This window comes from Ochotona curzoniae, unplaced genomic scaffold, assembly GCF_017591425.1.
Source record: "Ochotona curzoniae isolate NIBS_2020 unplaced genomic scaffold, NIBS_Ocur_1.0 patch206, whole genome shotgun sequence".
NCBI lineage: Eukaryota > Metazoa > Chordata > Mammalia > Lagomorpha > Ochotonidae > Ochotona > Ochotona curzoniae.
The window spans coordinates 418877-441993 of record NW_024466758.1 but is presented as its reverse complement, the minus strand read 5'-3'; the positions used below and the strand labels follow the sequence as shown (position 1 = coordinate 441993).

Here is a 23117-nt window from a genome sequence, read left to right as displayed (position 1 = left end):
TAGAACCGGCGCCCATATGGGATCCCAGTGCATTCAAACCAAGGACTTTAGCTGCTAGGCCACCGCGCTAGGGCCAGAGAGGACGACAGTCTTACTGCTGTTGTTAGACCCAAAAGATCCCCAAACCACGGACAGAAAGGTTCCATGAGCAACAGTGCAAAAGCAAAGAAACTTTATTGATAGCTCAGGCTAGGGTCCACTCTCATCCATGGCAGTGGAGTCTTGACAAGGACCCCGCCTGTCTCTTGCAGACCTAGTCACGTACAACACATCTCCAGCAAGCAGTTCTTATCTTGGTCACGTCACTCGCGGACGTGCAGATGCCCCCGACTGACCCCATCCCCAAGGATGTTCCCCACCACGCATCCCGTCACTCTGAGGAAAATGAAACTTTGGGGCCCGGAGCTGTGGCCTAGCAACTAAAGTCCTAGTCTTGAACGCGCAGGGATCCCATATGGGCGCCGGTTCTAATCCCAGCAGCTCCACTTCCCATCCAGCTCCCTGCCTGTGGCCTGGGAAAGCAGTCTAGGATGGCGCAAAGCCTTGGGATCCTGCACACTCGTGGGAGACATGCAGGAAGTTCCTGGATCCTGGCTCCGGATCGGCATAGCACCGGCCATTGTGGTCATTTGGGGAGTGAATCATCGGACGGAAGCTCTTCCTCTCTCTCTCCTCCTCTCTGTATATCTGACTTTGCAATAAAAAGAAACAAATCTTTTTTAAAAATTAAAATGGTGGTGATGAGAAGACGCTGTTCAGAAAAGTATTTGAAAATGGCAAACCGGACAACAGGCCTGTCCAGCAGAACCTGCAAGCCGCGTCTCCGAGCGCTATCACTGTCACAGTCTTCCTGGCTCCCTGCCTCCCTCTCTCCCGAAAGTTCTTTGCACACAGACTAGGCGCCAAGGCCGTCCTTTCATTCCTAACGTCTGACACGCTGCGCGCAGACTGACTCCAGCACTGTCGAAGATGAATGAAATAGGGAAATGATACGAAATCGGGAGTGTAAGGTGCCAGCAGGATATGACATTTTTTCCTCGAAATTGCAGCCAGGAAAGAAGGGACTAAAACCAAGGTTTGGGAAGGCATCCCCATGGTCCAGAGAAGAGGCCGCTTTACCCAGGACTGCGGGAGACTGTGGCAAGGCAACAGAGCGCACCAGCTTGGACCCCGCCAAGCACCGTCAGCCATGGCGCATGCCGTCGCGCGCCCCATCCATCCCAGGCACCTGCTAAGCACTTTGGGATTATTATTTTTTTCTTCCTTTCAATGGAACACACTCTGAGGGCAGATCCTTCTCTAACGCACAGCTGGAGCTCGGTACACGTTTCGAGAAGGAACGGTGCGGTGAGACACACCAAAGGAAGCACCCGCAGGCCCGACTGGGATGCGATGCGGAAGGCAGAGAAGCACCCCACAGCAAGGGCGCACGCGCCGCATCCTGCGTCTGGGTCCTGATCCCCCCCGAGTCTGAGCGAGAAGAGAGCCCGACTTGGTAGTTGAGCGATTCCAGAACCTAACCTGCCAAGCCCGTCCTGTCACAGACTTCAGAGCCTCGCGAGAACGCCTTTCCACACCGTCGGGGCGGGGCGCGGGGAGGAAGCCCCGCCCCCGGCCCCAAACTGTCCAATCCCAAGCTGCCAGACTCGGCAGCGCGGTGCCTTCCGGGAGTCGTAGTCTCCCCGAGCGTGGCCTTTCTTGGCGCTGCTGACTACATTTCCCGGCGGTCCCCGGGCTCCCAGGCCGTCCCGCCGCTCCGGGAGGAGGAGCCGGAGCAGCCCGGAGGCGGGGCTGGCGTCCGTCGCGCGGCGTGGACGGGGTGGTGGGAGTGTGCGGGGTCCCGGCCGCCGGCCCGCTTTGGTCCTGTGTGACTTGGCGGTCCTCAGGGCCCGGTTCCTGCGGAGATGCCGAAGGTCAAGGCGGCGGCGAAGCGGCGGGAAGAGCGCCGGGAGCTCAAGAGTGCCGGAGGTGCGGCTGCCGGGAGGAAGCGGGGTCGGGCCGCCCGCGAGCCCGGAGCTGCTGCCCGGCGTGGGTGTCGGCATCCCGGGCCCCGGGCTGGCTTGGCAGGGGTGGACTGGACGCCGAGCGGCCGCCCCGGGCCTGGCCCCCAGATGCCGGCCTGCTCCCCATCCTGCTGGCTGCTCCCGGACGCTCTCACCTGTCAGCCGGCAGGGAGGTGAAGGCCCATGTGTGTGTGTTTTTCTTTCCAGGACTCATGTTCAACAAAGGCATCGGGCAACACATTTTGAAAAATCCTCTCGTGGTTAACAGCATTATTGATAAGGTGGGTGTGAAAGAGGGCGTTGTTGATCGCCTGCAGAGCGTGCCTGGCCCGAGGTCGCTGTCAGGTGTACCTTGAATGAACACACGGATCATTGAGGACTTACAGACGTGTTTGCACGTTTTAGGTCTGGGTCCCCCCACCTGCCACCATCACCCTGTTCTCTCTCTGAGAATTATCTGCTACAAAGCTGAACATTTGTTCTTTCTCAATTTCAGTTTTGAATCGCTTTTTTTCTAGGCACTGTTAGCCTTTCTTCCAGAGTCTAAACCATAGGACTAAGGCACGGACTAGAATAATGGAAGCTTCTTGGACCTGTAGGAGGAGCATTCCAGGAAAGCTCTTGGGAGACTCGGGATGCTTGGTGCGAGGAGGGTTGGCCTAGGTTTTTAGCCTGCATGTTAAGCTCATGGAGTTCATTGATCACACAATGAAACCCATGAATGTGGAGCGTTCAGCTGCGTGCCCACATAGACCTGTCTGTAGGGTGTCTCTTAGGCCAGAATCCCTGAAAGTGGACATGACAATTCTGAGATCCTGGTCCAGTCTGCTGGGGGGCCAGGAGCTTCGTTATACACAGTCCTGGCTCATTTGGGCTGCTGGACGTGACCAGATTTGGTTGCAAGACTTGATGGCCATCGTGTCCAAGGTAGGAGGCAGTGTTGGTCTGTGCCGCGGTGCCATTGAGGAGCCTTCGCCCATAACACGAGGGCTTTCGTAGTAGGTAATTTTGTTGGCCTCACACATCATCATGAAATCGGGAAGTGGAGTCCGAGCCCCATCTCAGGGCAGGGGTGTACTCGGATGGGCCGTGCGTGTTACGGCCAGTCTGCTTCCTTTCAGGCTGCCCTAAGGCCAACGGACGTGGTGCTGGAAGTCGGACCTGGAACTGGCAACATGACCGTAAAGTTGTTAGAGAAGGCCAAAAAGGTAAAAAGGGGATTTAACGTTTTGATATTAGAAATGATTGCGTCGGAGCCACACTTGTGGCGTAGTGAGTAAACCTGCTGTCTGCAGCACCAGCATCCCATGTGGGGACTGGTTCAAGCCCTGGCTGCTCCATTTTTGGTCTAGTTTCCTCCTAATGCACCTGGAAAAGCAGCGCAGAAAACGGCCCAGGTGCTAGCCCGCTGCACCCAGCGGGGACCCGAAAGCAGTGCCTGCTGTCCGTCTGGCCCCATCCTGCCCGTCATGAACATCTAGGCCGTGAACCAGGGGCTGGAGGATCTCTTTTTGTGTTTCTGCCTCTCTGTAACTGTGCCATTCAAATAAATGTTTCAAAAATGACCATGTAGGGCCCGGCGCGATAGCATCATGGTTAAAGTCCTCGCCTTGAACATGCTGAGATCCCATATGGGCGCCGGTTCGTATCCCGGCAGCCCTACTTCCCATCGAGCTCCCTGCTTGCGGCCTGGGAAAGCAGTCGAGGATTGTCCAAAGCCTTGGGACCCTGCACCCGTGTGGGAGACCCAGAAGAAGCTTCTGGCTCCTGGATTTGGATTGGCTCGGCTCCAGCCATTGTGGAAGATCTTCCTCTCTGTCTCTCCTCCTCTCTGTACATCTGCCTTTCCAATCAAAAAAATGACCATGTGAGCCATAGATTTTAGTTAACGTTAATGTTTTTGGTTATTTGAAGGGAGTGACAGAGAGGTGTTCCACCTGCTGGTCCAGTCCCTGAATGTGCTGGCTGACGGCACGGACCCAGGGCCTGCTGTCTCCCGTGCTGATGGTCAGCGCCCAGGCCGTTAGCCAGCACCTGCCGCTTCCCAGAATGCATAGCAGCACTAGAAGCCAAGCAGTACTTGATCCTAAGCAGTTCAGAAGTGGAGGTGGGAAGTGACTCCAGGTGTTCAGGTAGGGCTACAGGCATCCCAAGAGGTAGCTTAACCCACTGTATCACATTTGAGTTTTTGATTTTCAAATTAGAGATGCTTAAATCTGAAATACTTCTTGTTCCAAGCATTTTATTTTTTTGAAGATATATTTATTTTTATTGCCAAATCAGATATACAGAGAGGAGGTGAGACAGAGAGGAAGATCTTCCATCCGCTAATTCACTCCCCAAGTTGCCACAATGGCTGGAGCTGAGCTGATCTGAAGCCAGGAACCAGTAGCTTCTTCCAGGTCTCCCACACGGGTGCAGGGTTATAAGGTTTTAGGCCTTCCTCAACTGTTTTCCCAGGCCACAAGCAGGGAGCTGGATGGGAAGCGGGGCCATCAGGATTAGAACTGGTGCCCATATAGGGTCCCGGTGCATTCAAGGTGAGGACTTTAGCTGCTTGGCTACTGCACCAGACTCTCAAGCATTTTAGATAAGGTAAATTCAATCTGTAGTTATTCTTCATCTCTTACTCACAGTTTTATGTTAGAAAGTATGAGATACGGGGCCCAGTGCGATGGCTCAGTGGCTGAATCCTTGCCTTGGAAGCACCAAGATTCCAAATGGGTACTGGTTCGTCTCCCAGTTATTCCACTTCCCTTCCAGCTCCCTGCTTGTGGCCTGAGAAAGCAGGAGAAGACGGCCCAAGGCCTTGGGACCCTGCACTCGCGTGGGAGACCCGAAAGAAGCTTCTTGTTTGTGGTTTCAGATCAGTTTAGCCATTGTGGCTACTTGGGGAGGGAACCAGTAGGTGGAATATCTGTGTCTCCTTCTCTTCATAAATCTGATCTGCCTTTCCAATAAAAATAAATCTTAAAGTTTCAAAAAAAAAAGGATGAGATACATCAGGAAAACAGACCACACTAGGCATTCCAGCGGGGAATTTATTATTGTCCTTAAAGTTTTTAGATTTCACAGAAGGACAGGGAGGGAGCAAGATACTCTGTTTATTGGGTCCCTCTCCACATGCCTGAAATAGCGAAAATGAAGCCAAATGCTGTTTTTCGTTTTTAAAGAATTATTTACTTATTTGAAAGGAAGGGTGACAGAAGAAGAGAGGGATCTTCCCGTCTACTGATTCTTTCCCCAAATGCCCACGTGGCCGGAGCTGGGCTAGTCCAAACCCAGGAACCGGCTTTCTCCTGGTCTCCGACATGGCCCACTTCTGCTTTCCCAGGGGCATTGTCAGGGAGCCGGATCATAAGTGGAGCATCTGGCACTTGGACTGGCACCCTATGGGATGCTGGCACTGCAGTGGCTTTACCCCGTTTGCCACAGTGCCAACCCGAGGACTCAGAGTTATCCAGGTCGGCCTGCACTGAAGCACTCGAGCCATCAGCTACTGCCTCCCGACAGTATCATTACCGCGAAGCTGGATTCTTTTTAAAGATATATTTATTTTTATTGGAAAGGCAAATCCACAGAGAGAGGGAAAGACAGAGTGAAACATCTTCCATCCGCTGGTTCACTCCCCAAGTGGCTGCCACAGCCAGATCTGAGGCAATCCAAAACCAGGAGCCAGGAGCTTCCTCTGGGTCTCCTATGTGGGTACAGGGTCTCAAGACCTTGGCCACCCTCTGCTGCTTTCCAGGCTTCAAGCAGGGAACTTGATGGCAAGTGAAGCAGCTGAGATAGGAACCAGTGCCCAGATGGGATCCTAGCACATGCAAGGCAGGGTTTTAGCCAGTAGGCTATTGTACTGGATCCAGAGCTGGATTTGAAAGTGGAGTCAAAATTTTAATTGAGAAACTGAGCTTGAAATGCAGGCCTGATCCACAGTGGCCGTAGGCTGGCAGTCCAAAGTCAGGAACTTCATCCTTTTCTCCCACATGGGTGCAGTGGCCCGAGCACTTCCCAAGTCTATAGGCAGCGAGCTGGATCAGAAGTGGAGTACCCGGGATTTGAACTGGCCTCTATATGGGATGCTGATGCTGCAAGCGGAAAGTGAAATTACTGTGCCATGGAGCTGGCCCTCTGGGCAACATCTTAATGATTTTGTTAAATGGGAATTGAGTGTATGGAAGTTGGTTACATTTGTTAGACAACTAAAAGTGGAAAGTGGGGCCACTTGACTCAATGTATTAGCACAGTGACTACCACCTCCAGGTTGGGAGTAAGGTGGGAGTAGGGGAGGCAGAGACTGGAGTGATTGGAACCCCTAACTTTGGAGGAGATGTGCAAGGCTCTTGGGGTGCCAACCCTTTGTGTGTTTCAGTTGAGCTGCCTTCCAACAAACACCATCACTGTTTCCACCATCACTGTGTTCCTGGTGGAAACAGATACAGAAAAGGGCTTGTAGGGGGTGGGGGTGTTTCATGATGTCTGGGAATTAGTGAAGCACTGGGGACTACCACCAACAGGGAAGCTACGAGCAGACAGAAGGGCAAAGAGGTGATCAGGGGCCTAGTGCGTGGGAGCCATTGTGGGGGGGCGGTACTCAGAGGCAAGCATAGCCACTGCCCAAATCACAGGGCATAGGCTGGGCATCAGGAAGTAGGCCTCCTGCCTGGCCCTTGGCGTCCTGCAGTGCTGTGCCCATCACAGTCAGCACGGGCGGGTTGGGGGCTGCCTCCATTTTCCGTAGGGCAGAGGAAGCAGAGTCAAACCAAATACGGATGTGCGTCTACCTCGTATCAGTGAGGCCGTAGCTAATACAATGACCATTTCCACCTCCCCTTTAGTCCCTTTTTCACTGAGCTGAGCAGTGAGCCAACACTGGATCTTGGCTCCTGAGACGAGCAGCATGCCCTGCTGAGGATGCTGACTGCCCGGCACCCTGTGCTCCTTGTCTGCCTGGTCACAAACCCTGGAGACACATGAGGCTGGCTGGTGGCACTCGCAGGGTCTTTACCGTCTGGGTGGGGGTTTCGTCTGAAGTAGAGCGCTATAGAAAAAGAAGTATAAATCACGTAATAGATGGGATGACAAGACTAGATTCATTCTTTGAAACTCATCTAAAAGTTTTCTTTTTTTTTTTTTTTTTTTTTTATAAATTCAGGTCATTGCCTGTGAACTTGACCCAAGGCTAGTAGCTGAACTTCATAAGAGAGTTCAGGGCACGTGAGTATGCATAATAAAATTAAAATGTTATTTCGGCCTCGCGAAAGAAATAATAACATCCTTCTTCCATTTCTCGTTTCTTATGCCCAGGCCCGTGGCCAGCAAGCTGCAGGTCATGGTGGGGGACGTGCTGAAAACAGACTTGCCATTCTTTGACGCGTGCGTGGCCAACCTGCCTTATCAGGTATGTGTTGGAATCGGCAGGAAGTCCTGCTGTTCTCCTCCTGTGTCTTTCTGCAAAGCAGCCAGTTAATTCTCTTGCAGATCTCTTCGCCCTTTGTCTTCAAGTTGCTGCTGCACCGGCCTTTTTTCAGGTTTGTGACCCTCCCCCCCCAAAAAAAAATCAGACTAGACTTACTGCCCAGTTCGTGAAGTCCATCGGGAAACTACGGAAGGATTCGTGTGGAAAAGGATGATGGTTTGGATCGCTTCCTCCCTCCCCCCTCCCCTGTTGCCCCTACTTTTTCCCCTGAAGTTCCTGGCGGGCTGGAGTGACCCGCTCCTGTTCCCGAGACTGGACATCCTGTCCCGATTTTCTGACTTCTCGTGCTTTTATCTTAGGCCTGGTTAATTGTTGTTACTCTAGACAATTGCAGTGGCTGCCAGCTGGCCTGCAGTTACACCTATTGCAAGCCAAAAATACCTCTGGTGTTAGAAAATCTAGTTCAGTGAGTCATGACCATCCTATTTTTTTTTAATTGAAAGCTTTATTTTTATTTTATTTTATTATTTTTTATTGGAAAGGCGGATATACAGAGAGGAGGAGAGACAGAGAGGAAGATCTTCTGTCCGATGATTCACTCCCCAAGTGAGCACAATGGCCGATGCTATGCCGATCCGAAGCCAGGAGACTCTTCCGGGTCTCCCACGCGGGTGCAGGGTCCCAAAGCTTTGGGCCGTCCTCGACTGCTTTCCCAGGCCACAGGCAGGGAGCTGGACGGGAAGCGGGGCTGCCGGGATTAGAACCGGCGCCCATATGGGATCCCGGGCATGCAAGGCGAGGACCTTAACCACTGCGCCATCGTGCTGGGCCCCGCAAACTTTATTATTTTTATTCGAAGAATTACAAAGAGAAGATGAGACAGAGGTCTCCCATTCATTGCTTCACTCTGAATGGCCGCAGTGGCTGCACTGAGCCAATCCAAAGGCAGAACCAATCCGAAGCCAAGAGCTTCTCTGGGTCTCCCAGACATGCAGAGGGCACAGCCTCGGCCACCCTGCCAGGCCGTAAGCGGGGCACAGGAGCAGAGCTGGAGCAGCCAGAACTTGAACGGCTGCGCCTCTGGATTCTGGCACCACCGGCAGAAGATGAGCTTGATATGCTTGTTTATTAAAATATTTCCTTTTATTTGAAAGGCAGAGCAAAAGAGAGAGAAAAGTGAATGATCTTCCTTCTTCTAGTACACTCCCTAATGCCTGCTGCACCCAAGGGTGGGTGAGGCTGAAGCGAGGAGCCCAGAACTCCAGCTTGGTGTCCCCGGCGGGTGGCAGGGACTTGGGAAGCGCTCAGTTGTTTATCACGTGCCGCCTGCCAGGATGGATGGAGGCGGGGGCGGAAGTGGGGCCGTAACCAGGCGCTCTCATTACCTGTTCTGCTGTGCAGAGCCACAGCCTCACTTGCAGCACCGTCCCTCCTGCCACGTCCCCCGTCCCCCCGCTTAGCCAGGCCCCCGACTGGAGCATCTCCGAGGGCCCTCCACGCAGTCTGAGGGACCGTGGTTCCGTGGAGCTTTTGGTAGAGGCATACAAACACTCCAATACAGATATCTGTGTTGCGGATTGTGATAGCAAATGTTTCTTGTGATTCGTTGTCCAAAACTTTGGGAGCTTCAGTCCATGTCTGTTCCCCAGCCTCCAGAAGGCCCGTGCGCTGCGCACAGCAGTCCGTGCCCGGTACTGACCAGCGCCCGGGCCACAGCCTGCCACCTCGGCACCTCTGCTTCCTCCAGGGCGTCTGCTGCCTTGTGAAGGAGATTCTGCTCAAGTCAGGTGTGTGTGTGTGATAGAATGAGGAAAGCTGATCAGAAATACTTTTTCTTCTGATAACTGAAGGCTTCTACTTACAAATCCTCTTTCTTAGGGTTATAAAGCAAAACTAGCTCTCTTATTTTGTGGTAATAAGACTGGGGCCTGGTGTGATGGCTCGATTGCTCGACACCTGCAAGTGCCGCTGCCGCATATGGATGCTGGTTCATGTTTCGGCTGCTCCGCTTCCCGTCCGGTTCTGCCTGGGAAAGCAGTGGAGGGTGGCCGAAGTCCTTGGGAGCCTGAACTCGCATGGGAGACCCAGAAAAAGCTCCTGGCTCCAGCTTTTATAGCCTCTTGGGGAACGAACCAGCAGATGGAAGATCTTTCTGTCTCTCCTTCTCTCTCTCTCAATCTGCCTTTTCAATATAAATAAATGTCTTTTTTAAAAAAAAAAAGACTGAAAATGTTCTATTTTCTAGACAGCTGAATTAACTGTCATTAATAGCATGTTGCTTTGCTGTTTCCTAAGCAAATTCATTACAGATAAAATACACTTAGTGTTCCATGTGACTGTTTGCCTCTTTAAGATGTATTTTTATTTGAAAGGCAGATTTACAGAGAGGAGACAGAGAGAGCTCTTCCATGCACTGGGTCTCTCCCTAAATAGCTACATTAGCTGGAGCTGGGCCAGTCCGAAACCACACACTTCCTCCATATCTTCCCGCTAGGTGCAGGGGCCAAGGCAGTTGGGCCATCTTTCACTGCTTTCCTAGGGACATGAGCAGGGAGCTGGATTGAAGTGGAGCAGCCAGGACTTGAACTGGCACTGGCATGGGATGCTGGCACTGCAGAAAGAGCCCGTAACCACTGTGCTGTGGCACTGGCCTGGACTGTTTTCCTTATTTATATTTAAAATTTGTTTTTATTGGGAAGTCAGTTATACAGAGAGGAGGAGAGACAGAGAGGAAGATCATCCATTCACTGGTTCACTCCCCATGTGGCAGCAATGGCTGGAGCTGAGCTGATCTGAAGCCAGGAGCCAGGAGCTTCTGGGTCTCCCATGTGGATATAGAGTCCCAAGGCTTTGAGTCATCTTGTCCTGCTTTCCCAGGCCTCAAGCAGGGAGCTGGATGGAAAACGGGGCAGCTAGGATATAAACTAGCATTCATATAGGATCCCCACACGTGCAAGGTGAGGAGTTTAGTCACTAGGCTACAGTACTAGGCCCTGTTTCCCTATTTTAAAGAAGAATCTACTGGAAAGAGAGCAAGTGAGCGAGGGAGCACTGTTTTTTACCGATTGACCTGCCAGATGCCTGCAATCACCAGAGGTGGAACTCCATTCAGGACTGCCATTTGGGTGTCAGACTTGAGCCATCATCTGTGGTCCCCAGGATGCGTTAGCAGGAAGCTGAAGCTGAAGCAGAGTAGTTGGGACTAGGCATTCTGAGCCAGGAGGTAGGCACCCCCAAAGGCAGCCTCGCTGCACCAGTTCCTCATCGTTACAGAGTGCCCACCCACTAGCTAAGTCCCGAAATGCCTGCAGCAGCTGGGGTAGGTGCTCAGTCCACATCTCCCGTGTGGGTGGCGGGAATGAGAGTACTGGGGCTGTCACCTGATGCCTTCTGGAGTGCAGTTAGCAGGGAGTTCAGTCCCAAGTGGAGGAGCCGGACCTGGAGCCCAGACGTGCCGACACGGGAGGCCGATGTCCCTGGGCAGTAGCCCCACTGCTGTGCCCAGTGTCCACCTTTGCCTTTCTCTCTTCAGGTGTGCTGTACTTATGTTTCAACGAGAATTTGCTCTCCGCCTGGTTGCCAAGCCTGGCGACAAGTTGTACTGCAGACTTTCCATTAACACACAGCTGTTAGCACGCGTGGACCACCTCATGAAAGTGAGTGGGTTTTTGTTGAAACAAACTGGTGTAACTCCTCCTTGGACACCTGGCTGGGCCTTCTGGGGGAAGCACACCATTGCTCCCTAAAGAAAAGTGGTCTCTTAGCGGAAAACTTGCAACATTTTCTGGTCCACAGGTGGGAAAGAATAACTTTAGACCACCACCCAAGGTGGAATCCAGTGTGGTAAGGATAGAACCGAAGAATCCACCACCACCCATCAATTTTCAGGTGAGGCCAAATGATGAGGTAGGACATTCAGCAAAAGAAAATGGAGTCCAGACTGGAAGACACTGTCCCTAGGGCATCAGCCTCGGTATTCAACCTGGGAATATGTTCAGGGTCATACATCCTTGCGATGAAACCGGTGGACTAGTTATAAAGGCCACAAAAAAAAAAAACCATGAAAAATATTTGCAAAAATTAAAATTCAGTTGTATTCTGCTCAAACTTATGATCACAGAAAGTGCGTATCTGCATAGAATGTGGAAAGCAAGGTCAAATGGAAAGCTGACAGTAACACTCTGGGTGACACTTTTCAGTCAAGCTTCGCTTTGCAGTTCAGGAGCCAGCCAGGAGGCAGTGGGTGGCACACCCTGCTACAGTCGAGTCACAGACAACGTGGCTGTAAAAGAGTCGTCAGGAACTCCATCATGGAGGCGCATTGCTACAGGGGCTGCGTCCAAAACCACGTCCATTTCGAATTTTACTCTTGACAAAGAGTCTTATATTTTAAGCAAGTGTCATACCCTTTGCTCAGATGTAGGAATTTATTTTTTCCTAATTGTTCCTAATTGGTACGAAATTGAGGAAAATACATCCATCGAGATGCCTAACAGTGCAAAATGAGACATGTACATCTTAGTCAAGCATGTGTGTCATTGAGTTCCAGAAAGAGCATTTCATCATTCTAGAAGGTTTCCTCTAGTCTTTAAAAAAAAAAAAAACACCTTGGCCGCAAGTTTGACTTGTTGAGGAAAAATGCCCTTCTTGCGTTTCAGGAGTGGGATGGCCTGGTAAGGATCACCTTTGTCAGGAAGAACAAGACCCTGTCTGCTGCCTTCAAGTAAGTGTGTGACTCATTCCTTGCGCGTCCAAAGTCCAGGGCCGCGGACACCGTGCTGCACGCGCGTCTCTTCCCGGAGAGCTGCTCCAGAACACACAGACGACCCACACACTGCACTGCCCTCGCTCACCTTACACATGGGAGGTGGGAGAGTTCACAGAATTCAGTTTGGAAAAATCCCGAAGCTCTTTCCCTTATTGAAATTTTTATTACATCTTGAGAGGCGGAGGGCAGTGGCCCATTTGATAGCTTGTTCCCTCACGTGCCCACAACAGGCCTAGCTGGGCCCTTTGAAGTCTAGGGCCTGCAGCAGCCCCCAGGCAGCTGTGAGCCCCAAGCAGTGTGGTGGTACCCTGCGCGCTCGCAGCTCTTGACTGCAGACCTGCCTGGTGTGTCCGGAAATGGACAATAACAGAGCTCTGCCACGCTTGTCAAGGAGTCGTGCCATTTTGTTAACTTGGGAAAATGTGAACAACACAGTGGGAGAAGAGGTGAGAGAGAGCTTAAGATGTGGGGATTTTCCTAAGAGTCGCTAAGAATTAAGACATTTCAAGTTTGAAAGAATGCATCATCAGTTTAAGTATTCACCACTTTAACTCCTTAATTTTACCTTAAGGAACATAGTTTAATATAAGCTGAAAGACGATATGTGCTCGCTGATTCTGTGATAATAGTAATGTCACCTGTTTGTCCTATAGATCAAGCGCAGTGCAGCAGCTTTTGGAAAAAAACTATAGAATTCACTGCTCAATGCACAATATTGTAAGTAGGAAATGTTTCTGTAGTTTCAACGACTTCTTTCAAAATGTCCCTCTATTTTTTACTCTTTTTCATCTGTCATTTGAGATTCTTTGTACATTTTTTTTTAAGTTATCTTTATTGGAAAGACAGATTTTAAAAAACACAGAGAAAAGCAGGACTAGAAAGATCTTCCATCTGCTGGTTCACTCCCACAAAGGCTGCAGTGGCGAGAGATGAGCCGATCTAGAGGCAAAGCCAGTAATGTCTGGGTTTCCCATGTAGGCGCAAGGACCTAAGGTTTTGTGCCATTCTCTGCTGCTTTTCCAGGTCATAAGCAGGAAGCTGGATGGGAAGTAGAGCAGCTGTGATGCAAACTAGTACCCGTAGGGGATGCCAGTGCTTGCAAGTGGAGGATAGCCACTTGAACTGGTCCCATTATTTTGTACATGCCAAAGGACACTTGAAAGATGGTGCTGTCAAATGCAGAGTTTCGGAACTGTGACGTGAATTATGACAGGTCAGGGTTGTTGTAGATTTCAAATATAAGCAACCTTTACTAAACCCCTTCCCCTCTCCTCTTTCAGTCAGAACAAGCAGGTTGAGGGGGCGTGTGTAGCCTGGCGGTCAAAGCACTGTTGAAGTGTCTGCATCTAGTGCATGATCTGGGTTCGGTGGCTGCCCCAGCTCCCTGCCACTGCAGACCCTGAGCGGAGTGATGATGGATGGCTCAAGCAGGGGGTGCTTTCTGCCATTCACACAGGACACCTGGATTGGCTTCCAGGCTTTGGCACAGTCCCGGCTGGTGTAAGCGTTTGGGCCAAGAGCCAGCGGATGAGAGCGCTGTCAGATTCAGTCAAGTTGTGATTCCCTCAAAGTTGTAGACGTGTAGTTTGCTCAACTTAAAATAATTTGGTCTTCTGATTTTGACCAACCCTTGGTTTGTTGCTCAGATAACAATTACTAGTTAGTGTTTTCTGCAGGTTGAGTTACAGGTTTGGGTTTTCAGCCTGCATCTTACCTGTGCAGCTCTCACAGCTGTATGTGTATGTGTGGGCACCCGCTCTATAATTAAAACAGAGACAAATTGCTTTTCTATCCTTTGTGTGACTCAGATCTCACAGATCTCCTTTCTGTGTTTTATGGGTTGAAGAAACGATTGAGTAACTGCCTAGAAAATAAGTGGATTAAGAAAGCTTGGCATAGATATAAATGAAATATGAAATAATATTCTCAAGGATTAGACATCATCTCTGAATTTTAGAATTTTAAAGAAAAAAGCACAGTATACATGAAGACTCACTCAAGGTATTCTGAGTATTTGTTATGCAGTACAGATTAGCCACATAACTATAAGAGATCCAAGTCATGTCAAAATAATCAGGCTTTCCAAACTCATTAATTTGTAATGTTAAGATCATTCCCTTATGACTTACCAAACTTAAAAAACAAAAAAGAGTCAAAGTGACTTCATTAAAGATATGTTGTTCATTTATTCTGAATCTTATATTGATAGATTATACCAGAAGATTTCAGCATAGCAGATAAAATACAGCAAATCCTAAGCAGCACAGGTTTCAGTGACAAAAGGGCCCGCACCATGGATATAGATGACTTTATCAGGTAAGTTACAGCTCTTGTTTTCATGTTTACATTTCTTTACTGTGACACCTTCTGATTAGATTTAAAGGCTCTTGAGCGGTGTGAGGTGCTGCTTGGCAGTACTGCATGGCACTTCCATGGAATAGTATTTGGTGCACAAGGCGGAGCTGATGAGCTACAGCAGAGTGACCGTTTACTGTTACTAGGAACAGTAATGAGGAACAGTCGGAGCAGCAGTCAGCCTCTGTGTTGGCGTGTGGTCACGTGTTCCTGCCACCTGGCCTATCCCAACTCCCAAGCGCTGTCTGGGTGTTAGCATGTGTAAGCAGATCTGACCCAGCACACCTGTCTGTCGTGTGTTTAGCCCAGTTAGGTCGTGTGGCCCGTGGCAGGCTCTACATGGCTCTGATGTACAGGTATCATAATTGTCCAGGCAGCTGAGGCCAAAAAGGCTTCATTTCAGTAATTCACGTACTCGCGGTCTTTAGCTTAACATGTTAAGATTCTTGACTCTTATAGCCCATTTGTTTTTAGAGTTTCCATGTTGTAGAGGCTGAGTAAACATGAGAGCAGACTGTAATGCCATTGCCTGTGACAAACAATAAACACAGGTCTGTACAACCAGGACAGATGGTGTTTGCATTTTATTGTCTGGCCAGCAGAGCTCTGCACACTTCATTTGGACCTATTCCTGTGGCCCAGCCTGAAAATAACTGCAGCTCCAAATACAATATTTTATCTTATTATCCTTCATTCGCGTATTTTTTTCCAAGGTCATTTATTATATGCATTTGGCTAACACTCTGACGTAGGTATCCGCACAGAAACCACGCATACCAAACCACGCATACCAAACTCCATGGGGCGATGTGCGTGCAAGCTTGCTTGCTCCTTCGTCTGATCTGTCTCCAGTTTGTTTCCTGTAGAGTCACTATGCTGAAATGGAACAAACTGTCAATTGGTTCGCAGGCCTAAGGCAGGGGATGTGCAAGATTAACTACTGTCATATTCATTATTATAATTGTAGATCTACAGGTGGTAACTAAAGAGGCATTAATATAAAATGGTTTAAACCAATACAACTTGGATCAATTTAGTTGCAGAATGAGGTTTTTCGAATGAGTAGTTTTAGAATCTAATGATATTCAAATTTGCTTTTCAATACCTCCCCATTTTGGGTTTCTTTTTTAGACTGCTACACGGATTCAATGAAGAGGGTATTCACTTTTCCTAGGCATCTGGAAGACAGAATGTTTCAAAGTCAAAAAAGGAAACAGATTATATATTTTTGCTAAGAAGACAATCTGTGCTGTTGCTTCTCTGGAAGCCACATTTCTGCCATCATCATTTATTTTTCTGAATCTTTAAGGTGGTCAATTCCAAGTCCCCAGGTGTTTTGTTGTTGTTATTCCTGGTTTGTTTTTAATAAACACAGGACAGGGTCCACTCTACAGAATCTTCAAAAGCCGCAGATATGCACAACTTTACACTTAAACTTAGTGTTTCTCACACTTTATTGTATAAAGATGCTAATCTTTTTACTGTGTTATAAATGAGGTCATTTTTACTCTCTCAAGTAATAAAAATGTTCAGATATGCTTAACTGCTCACATATTCTTCATATCATTTGCCATTCACATGTACAGTAATTCCATTTTGAGTGTTTCTTTTTGCTTCTCAAATTCTCATTTACCCTATATCATTTATTTTCTCACTCTCTGCCTCTTTAACCATCCCATAGCACACAATCTACATGCAAGTTTTGGCTAAGCCTGAGGCTGCTATTGCCATGAGGCAGTGCCAAACATATTCTGGGCAGGGCACAGCCCATAAAATGAGGAAAGCTTAAGTAGAATCATATCAATTAAATTTTAACTATGAGGTTACATATTTGTTCTAGAGGAGATACAGGCTTAGCAAAATCATAAATTAAAACAGGTTTTAAAATCTCTGCCTTCAATCTCATTAAAAGGTCCACTTTCTCACAATATTATTGGTTCCTATTTATATAACTTCTGGATAATTAAAAATTACAGTACTTTTTCATATACTCGAAGCTTACCTTTAAAGTGTTTTTAAACTGCCGGAGTGAGAATTTCAATAGATGTCTAAAGAAGTTCTATTAGCTATTGTGTTTAAGTCTGAATAATAACAGTAAGTGTTGCTAGCACATTTTAATAAAGAGGTATAGTAGGTTATTTTGCCTGTAAGAAAATCAATAATAAAAATATCTTAACTGATATTTAACTTTCTTTATACAAAGGATGTTTATAATTAATTTAGCAAAAGTACATTGAGTAAACCTGGAACAGAAGAAAAGTTGCTTTTCCCTAAACAGATGTTTTAAAAAATTCTAGCTTCAGTCATTTTCATATAGTAACAGGGACATATGCTTTCAGGTGTGAAAAAGTACTGTTTAATTCAGAACAACAACAAAAAAAATCTGGCCACATCAAGCCATTTTTGTTACATGAATATTAAATATACTTAAGGGCAACGTTTTTTTTTTTTTAAGTTTCATCAAAACATTTTGCAACATTCACTTGTACCGTGTCTACACTTCTAGAAGAATGCTAAAATTCAACATTGTTTCTCTCCCCCCCATGAAATGCTGACTTTTAATCTGCTGTCTGGCCCCTGTATCGCAGGAGGCCTGGGTTGTACCACCTCCACTACCTTCAGTAAATACCCAACTGCTGACAGGACGTCATCACGTCATCATGTCATCACGGTAGAAGGCAGCACTTGTGTCTGAAGGACTCTGTAACAAAGTAGCCATCAATGCAACTCACAAAGCAACCTGCTGTGCTTAACAAGGAGCAAGTTCCCACAGGTACACTGCCCTCGGAGGAGCGGCCATGCTCAAAGCCGGTCCCTGCAAGGCGGCGATTACACTTCCTCTTTTCTTAGAAACAAACATAAACGGAATATATCTTACAACTGCAAGAAAACCTGAGTCCCTTCCAAAATGGTTACTGTATTGAAGTCAATCTCTAAAACTCATTCCATTCATTTTATTGATAAGTACTGATGAAAAATCCAGTTGTTGCATGGTTCACGTTTACAGAACTTTTCAACCTGGCGGCAGGATTTCTCCTAACTAGGAAGGGGCACGTGGATACTCCGCCTCGGCCCCCCTGCATGGGCTTGTCCTTACCTAAGCCAGAAGAAGATGCCCCTGGGAGGCTTGCTTTTTTTTTTTTATTTCCTCCCCTGTGGTGCATTTACTGGTAACCAAGGGAATGCTCCTAGGGTCACATAGAAATCTTTTAACAAAATATTTACATGAAAAGTGGCCAGTTTCCTTGTTTGGAGTAGGAATCTAAAAAATAAATGCTGCCATTGAAAAAGTAGCGCACTGTACGGCGATCTGTTGGTAAGAATTTGGCAATCCTCACCAAGTAATGGGAAAATATGACACATTAGGTTACTAGGTGGAGCTCTTTGCGCCTAATTCTCAAGGGAGTTACGTGCTGTGTGTACCTGGCATAAGCTAACCTCTGCTATGGGCTACCTTCAACGCACATGTCAGCGTTCATGCATCAGAAGCCAGCTTCTTTTACCAGTACATTGAATGGTACACTTTGGGGTGCTAATGAACATTTCAACTTAAGTTAATGGTACTGGTAAAGATCAAATTGCACTATTAATCTTGTTAATACCACACTGGCACACACACTGCATATATATGTATAACCCTAAGATAAAACTCTTCTCAGAACTTCATTGCTTTTTATTTTACACCAACTAGTTTATATTTTAGTTCTTTACAAAGAAAAAGGCTAAGAAAATTAAAATCACATGTTATATGGTTTAAAATCATAATTCCAGATTTTATACATATAAGATGGAATGGTTCAGCAGCTATGTCCACTGTCACAGACTTAAGTTCTGTTCAATGATATGGCACATCCTGCAAAATGAACTAGTCACACACAAAAATGTCTCAAATACAGTAAAAATGTACACACAATAACGGTAATTTACAATGATGAATAAGGAATGTAATTTTTCTTGGCTGTGCTTCAGCAACTCGGGGTCGTAGCCTTGGTCAAGGCACAGAGCGGGAGGCGAGCACAGCCGTCGAGGAGTGGCGGGTATGTACAGTCACGGATGAGGTAAGCATGCACGCTCAGGGTCAACCGCGCCGTCTGGCTATGCAAACTGAACCGAGTCAAAGGAAATGCTGTGGCTTCCCCCTAACAGCCACCTCCAGGTCAAGTCCACAACCCAACTCCCTCCTTTAACAAATGAAATTGGCAAGGATCTCCAAAAGCAAACCACTACTGGGTAAATGAAATGTAATGCTTCACCAATCCCAATTCTTGTTTGTGCCTCCCGGACTAGAAGCATTTTGGAGGCGGAGGTGGTTCACAAAATTGAAATGTCATTCAGGTGAAGGACAAGACATTTTCCACAGACACTTAAAATCTTAAAACTTTCAAATGGCCCTTACAGCTAAACCATGTCCATTACAGTATTAAGGGTGCTGGGGGTCCTTTAGCAGCAAGGCCAACTTAAAGGGCACGGGGTCTCTTCGGGTTGATTTGTTTGCTGGCTTGTTCTTCTTCTTGTAGGGCAGCACGAAAAGATTTTACTTTATCTTGGAAAAAGAAAAGAAAAAGAGAATAAGTATTGCAATATGTGCAATACATTGTTCAGTTTTGAGTCTAATCAAGTCAGCTCTCTTAATGAATAACTCAGTATTTTACGAATTCCTTTCAGAGTATAAACAGGTTTATGGATACTTACAATCATGTCCAAAGGGAAAACTGGGTCTTTGTGATGTTTGCCTCCTAAGGGAGTGTCTAGAGACATTTTTGGTCACAATTGGTGTGGTGCCACCATCACCTAACAGGTGAAGACCATGGATGCTGGCAAACACTGCACAACATTACAGGACTTGGCTCACAATGTAAATAATGCCAAGCTTCCAAGCCTGCTCCCTACTCGGAAGAGAGGACAGAAAGCCACATTCCTGACTCCCTTCAGCTTTCAGAAGAAGTGCAATGATGTTTAAAAATTTACAAATATAAGGCAACATTTACTGTTATTCTAATGTTCTCTCTAAATGGTGAAAATAAGATGTTGAGTTATCTATCTAGAAGGCAAACTTCTTCAAAGTTACAGGAATTTAAGAAAAACAGAGTCAAGTGAAATGCTATATATTACAAAGAAAAACATACTCGAGTGTGTATGGTCTCCTGAACAAATGCACATAAAATAAAAAAAGCTGTGAATTCTTGCAGATTAGCAAAATGATCAATTTAAATCAAGGCATGCATATGAAAAGCATGTACTATATAAGGAGACAGCCACTGCTGGTTTCATAAGGAATTATTTTGTATAATCAACTCATGAAGGACTTAAAAATGTACAGTTTATTTGCTGTTAAAAACTGGCCATTTGAATCTATGTACACATACATGGAGATGCCTCCTGGCATCTAAACAACCGGTAATTTGCCACTGCCTGAGAAATTCACATACAAGAAACAAATACTTGGTCTAAATAGGTAAGCCAATGAGAAAGCCAAAAATACATGGTGTGTACAAAACCACATGCTTCCCTTCGTCGTTCCACTTGTAATGAAGAAACATGTCAGGTGGCACCGGAGGAAGACACATCTCAATAGACCTGGCCCCAGACAGACACATGGCCAAATCAGACCTGAGAGGGCAAAGCAAAATGCACAGCTTCTCCAATCCCTCCTCTTTAATCAAATGTAAGCTATCTTAATCTCAAAAGGATAAAGACAAAATATGATAAGACAGAAGTGGAAGTGACACTCCATATTTTTACAGAATAGAATGGCTGGTTTGTCTAATTTGAGGGACAGTGCTAAAGATGCCAGCAATTTCCACTCAACATGTTGTCTTGAGATATGAAAGCCTCCCACTAACGCACAGACTAACACCAAGCAGATTTCAAATACTAGTTAACCAAAATGGAAAGAATTACCTCGCAGCTCAGTTAAAATGTCTATCTTTTGCTCAAGAATTGCTTCAAGTTGTGTGGCATAGGAATCTACGTCGTAGTCCACTTCTTCAGTCATCTCAAGGAGAGCCTTTTCATCCTCCAACCATCGAATCGATTCCTGAAAGAACAAACATTCAATAACCAGTAAGCAATTTATCACTGTTACAGATAATCCAATGGATTCAAGATGGTGCTCTCTTAAATATTCAGACATAAAGCAATTTACTCAGACAATAAATTATAAGACAATTCACACAAATACATAGGATGAGTCAAGCATGATGACTTCATTTTTCTAGTCTATCTTGAGTGGGGATTTGGGGAAGGGAATGAATTAAACACGTAAATATCAAAGAGACATAGTCTCAAAACGTTAACATCAATTCTAAAATAAGGGGAAACCAGGTATGCTTCCAAGTTGTCTGGAAATAACAAAAACACCTAGCCCGAGGGGTGACTAAATTCTGAACACTGGCTCTTCAAAAACACTCAGGTTTCTTTTCATTTTATTTGAAAGGTACACGAGAGACATACAGAGATCCTCCATCTGTCGGTTCACTCTCCAAGTGTTCACAATAGCGCGTGCTGGGCTCAGCCAGCAACTTCACGTGGGTGGCAGGAACTCAAGTTTGTAAACCATCACCTGCTGCATTGCAGGGCATGCATGAATGCATCACAAGTGGAGTAACAGGCTTGATCCAGGTACAACAATATAGAATGTGGGGCCCAGCATGGTAGCCTAGCAGCTAAAGTGCTTGCTTTGTACCTGCCAGGATCCCATATGGGCACCAGTTTTAATCCCAGCAGCCCCACTTCCCATCCAGCTCCCTGCTTCTGTCCTGGGAAAGCTGCTGAGGACAGCCATGTGGCTGTGGCTGGGGGAACCCATGCCGGACCAGCTTTCCTGCTGGGGATATAAGCTCCCCATCCATTGTTGCTGGAGTTCGGGGGGTGGGTCCTGGGCTTCTGGGTGGCCAGAGTGCCAACTGGCGCTGGGCTTTGCCCGCTGGCTGCCTAGTGGCAAGCTTAGGAGTATTGGGGGTATGGTATTACTGTCTAGGGACATCATAGATAAGGCCACTGTAAATATAGGTGAGGAATGAATCCTGAGGGATACCCAATGACAGGGTCATTGTACTTGCAGGTAAGGGAGGGGACTGAGACCTGGTGGTTTGGATAGACATTAAGCTCTTTACTGGTCAGACTGATACACCAACCCACATGGCAGTCCTGGGTTGGGCTTGTTGGCATGGAACGTGGCTGACCACCACACGCCAGCTTACACATAAGCTATGGCTGGGGGCCTGTCTGGCAAGGTTGGATCCCAGTACCTGACAGTGAGTATCAGATCAGTGGATGGGTCACATTAGACTGGGCCATGACACCAACCAGCATGCAAGAGAACCAGGTCTGAAGGTGGATTCTGTGGGGGATATGTGGGCCCAACCCTATGAAACTACAAGTCCGGCTGGTTAGCTTGAGAGTTGGAATGGTGATGGGCTGAGCTAGCGTGACCATGGAATTCACTGATGCTCACCAGTACTGGGACCAGGAACAAGTGGAAGAGGTCTAGGCTGCAGCACCTGTTTGAGCACCCTAAAACAGGGTGTGGAGTGGGATGGGCTGCACCAGCTCAAACAAAGGCTGGCTGGATGAGGTAGGTCATGCTGGATAAGGGCCAAGTACCTACTGACATATATGAGAACTGGGTCTGGGAGTGGCCCAATTGGGGAAACCTGGGAAACTCCTCTGGTGGGTCATAGCTACTTCTGATAAGTACATGGTACTGGCCTGGGTGTTTGGCAAGCTTGGCAGGGTAGCTCCATTCATCAGCAAGTGTGAGTTGGTTTTGGAAGGGGGCAGACTGGGTAGGGCCAAGCAAACCACTGGTAAGTGCAGAAACCAGGGTGGAGTACAGGTCATGCTGGACTAGGCTGCCACACCTACTGGTTTGCATGAGACAAGGATGAGAGCAGACTGAGCAGAGCCAGGTTGCAGCACCCACCAGTGAGTTAGGACTGGGGGCCGGCTGGGCCAGGCCAGACTGCAACATCCAAAGGCAAAAGCCAAGACAGGAGAGAGACTATGCCAAGCTGGGTCAGAGCAACTACTGGCATGCGCGAGATCTGTAGCTGGGAACAGGCCTGACTGGGGAGCTAAGGAGATGCCTTGGCTGGGCTGTGGGTCCCACTGGTGAGCGTGGATGTTGGAGTGGGGGCTGTGGTCTGGTCTGGACATGGCTGCAGTCTCCCTCGGCATGGGTGTGGACTGGGTCTGGGGTGTGCCAGACTGGGCTAGACTCCAGCATCCATTGGAGTTTGTGAGAACCAGGATGGGTGTAGGATGGGCTGGGCTAGGTCTCTGTCCCTGCTGAGCCATGTGTGAGCTGTGTCTGGGTATGGACCAGGCTTGGCTGGGCTGTAGCACCCAACAATAAGAACCAGAATGGGTGAGGGCTAGTCAGGAAAAGCTATTGTTCCTCTTAGAACAGTAGGTGGACCATGTAGGACTGGCCCATGGACTCACTGATGTGCGCTGATATCTGGCACTGGGAGAGGTTCTGATGGAGGAGCCTGGGGAACTCCTCTGTCAGGACAGTCCCTGCAGGTGAGCGCAAGAACCAAGAAAGGGAGCAACTCAGACCAGGTCAGGC

At 47.7% G+C, this 23117-nt stretch overlaps 2 protein-coding genes across 6 annotated transcripts in view; one reads left to right on the top strand and one right to left on the bottom strand.

Annotated features, from left to right (window-relative positions):
• Positions 1-1815: 1815 nt before the first annotated feature.
• Positions 1816-16095, top strand: LOC121166692 (probable dimethyladenosine transferase). The gene is made up of 12 exons (XM_040995937.1): positions 1816-1968; positions 2211-2284; positions 3125-3211; positions 7159-7220; positions 7311-7404; positions 7485-7534; positions 10955-11078; positions 11218-11310; positions 12081-12145; positions 12844-12907; positions 14400-14506; positions 15677-16095. Exons 1-12 carry the CDS (start codon positions 1905-1907, stop codon positions 15717-15719), a joined length of 927 nt encoding a protein of 308 aa, XP_040851871.1. The 5' UTR covers positions 1816-1904; the 3' UTR covers positions 15720-16095.
• A 1763-nt stretch (positions 16096-17858) lies between these two features.
• Positions 17859-23117, bottom strand: part of LOC121166691 (kinesin-like protein KIF2A) — a 63206-nt gene continuing 57947 nt past the window's right edge. For all 5 annotated transcript variants that reach the window (XM_040995932.1, XM_040995933.1, XM_040995934.1 and 2 more), the window contains 2 exons: positions 20447-20582; positions 17859-19088 (listed from right to left, as the gene is read on the bottom strand). In XM_040995932.1, the coding sequence (XP_040851866.1) occupies positions 19003-19088; positions 20447-20582 (222 nt within the window). In that variant the 3' untranslated portion in view covers positions 17859-19002. The remainder of the gene's footprint in view (positions 19089-20446; positions 20583-23117) is intronic.

Excerpts from the sequence above, each read along its gene's own strand:
- LOC121166692 (XM_040995937.1), top strand. The coding sequence starts at position 1,905 with ATGCCGAAGGTCAAGGCGGCGGCGAAGCGGCGGGAAGAGCGCCGGGAG. Across the intron at positions 11,079-11,217 it reads GCGTGGACCACCTCATGAAA|GTGGGAAAGAATAACTTTAG; the intron begins GTGAGTGGGTTT and ends TCTGGTCCACAG. Across the intron at positions 11,311-12,080 it reads CACCACCCATCAATTTTCAG|GAGTGGGATGGCCTGGTAAG; the intron begins GTGAGGCCAAAT and ends CTTGCGTTTCAG.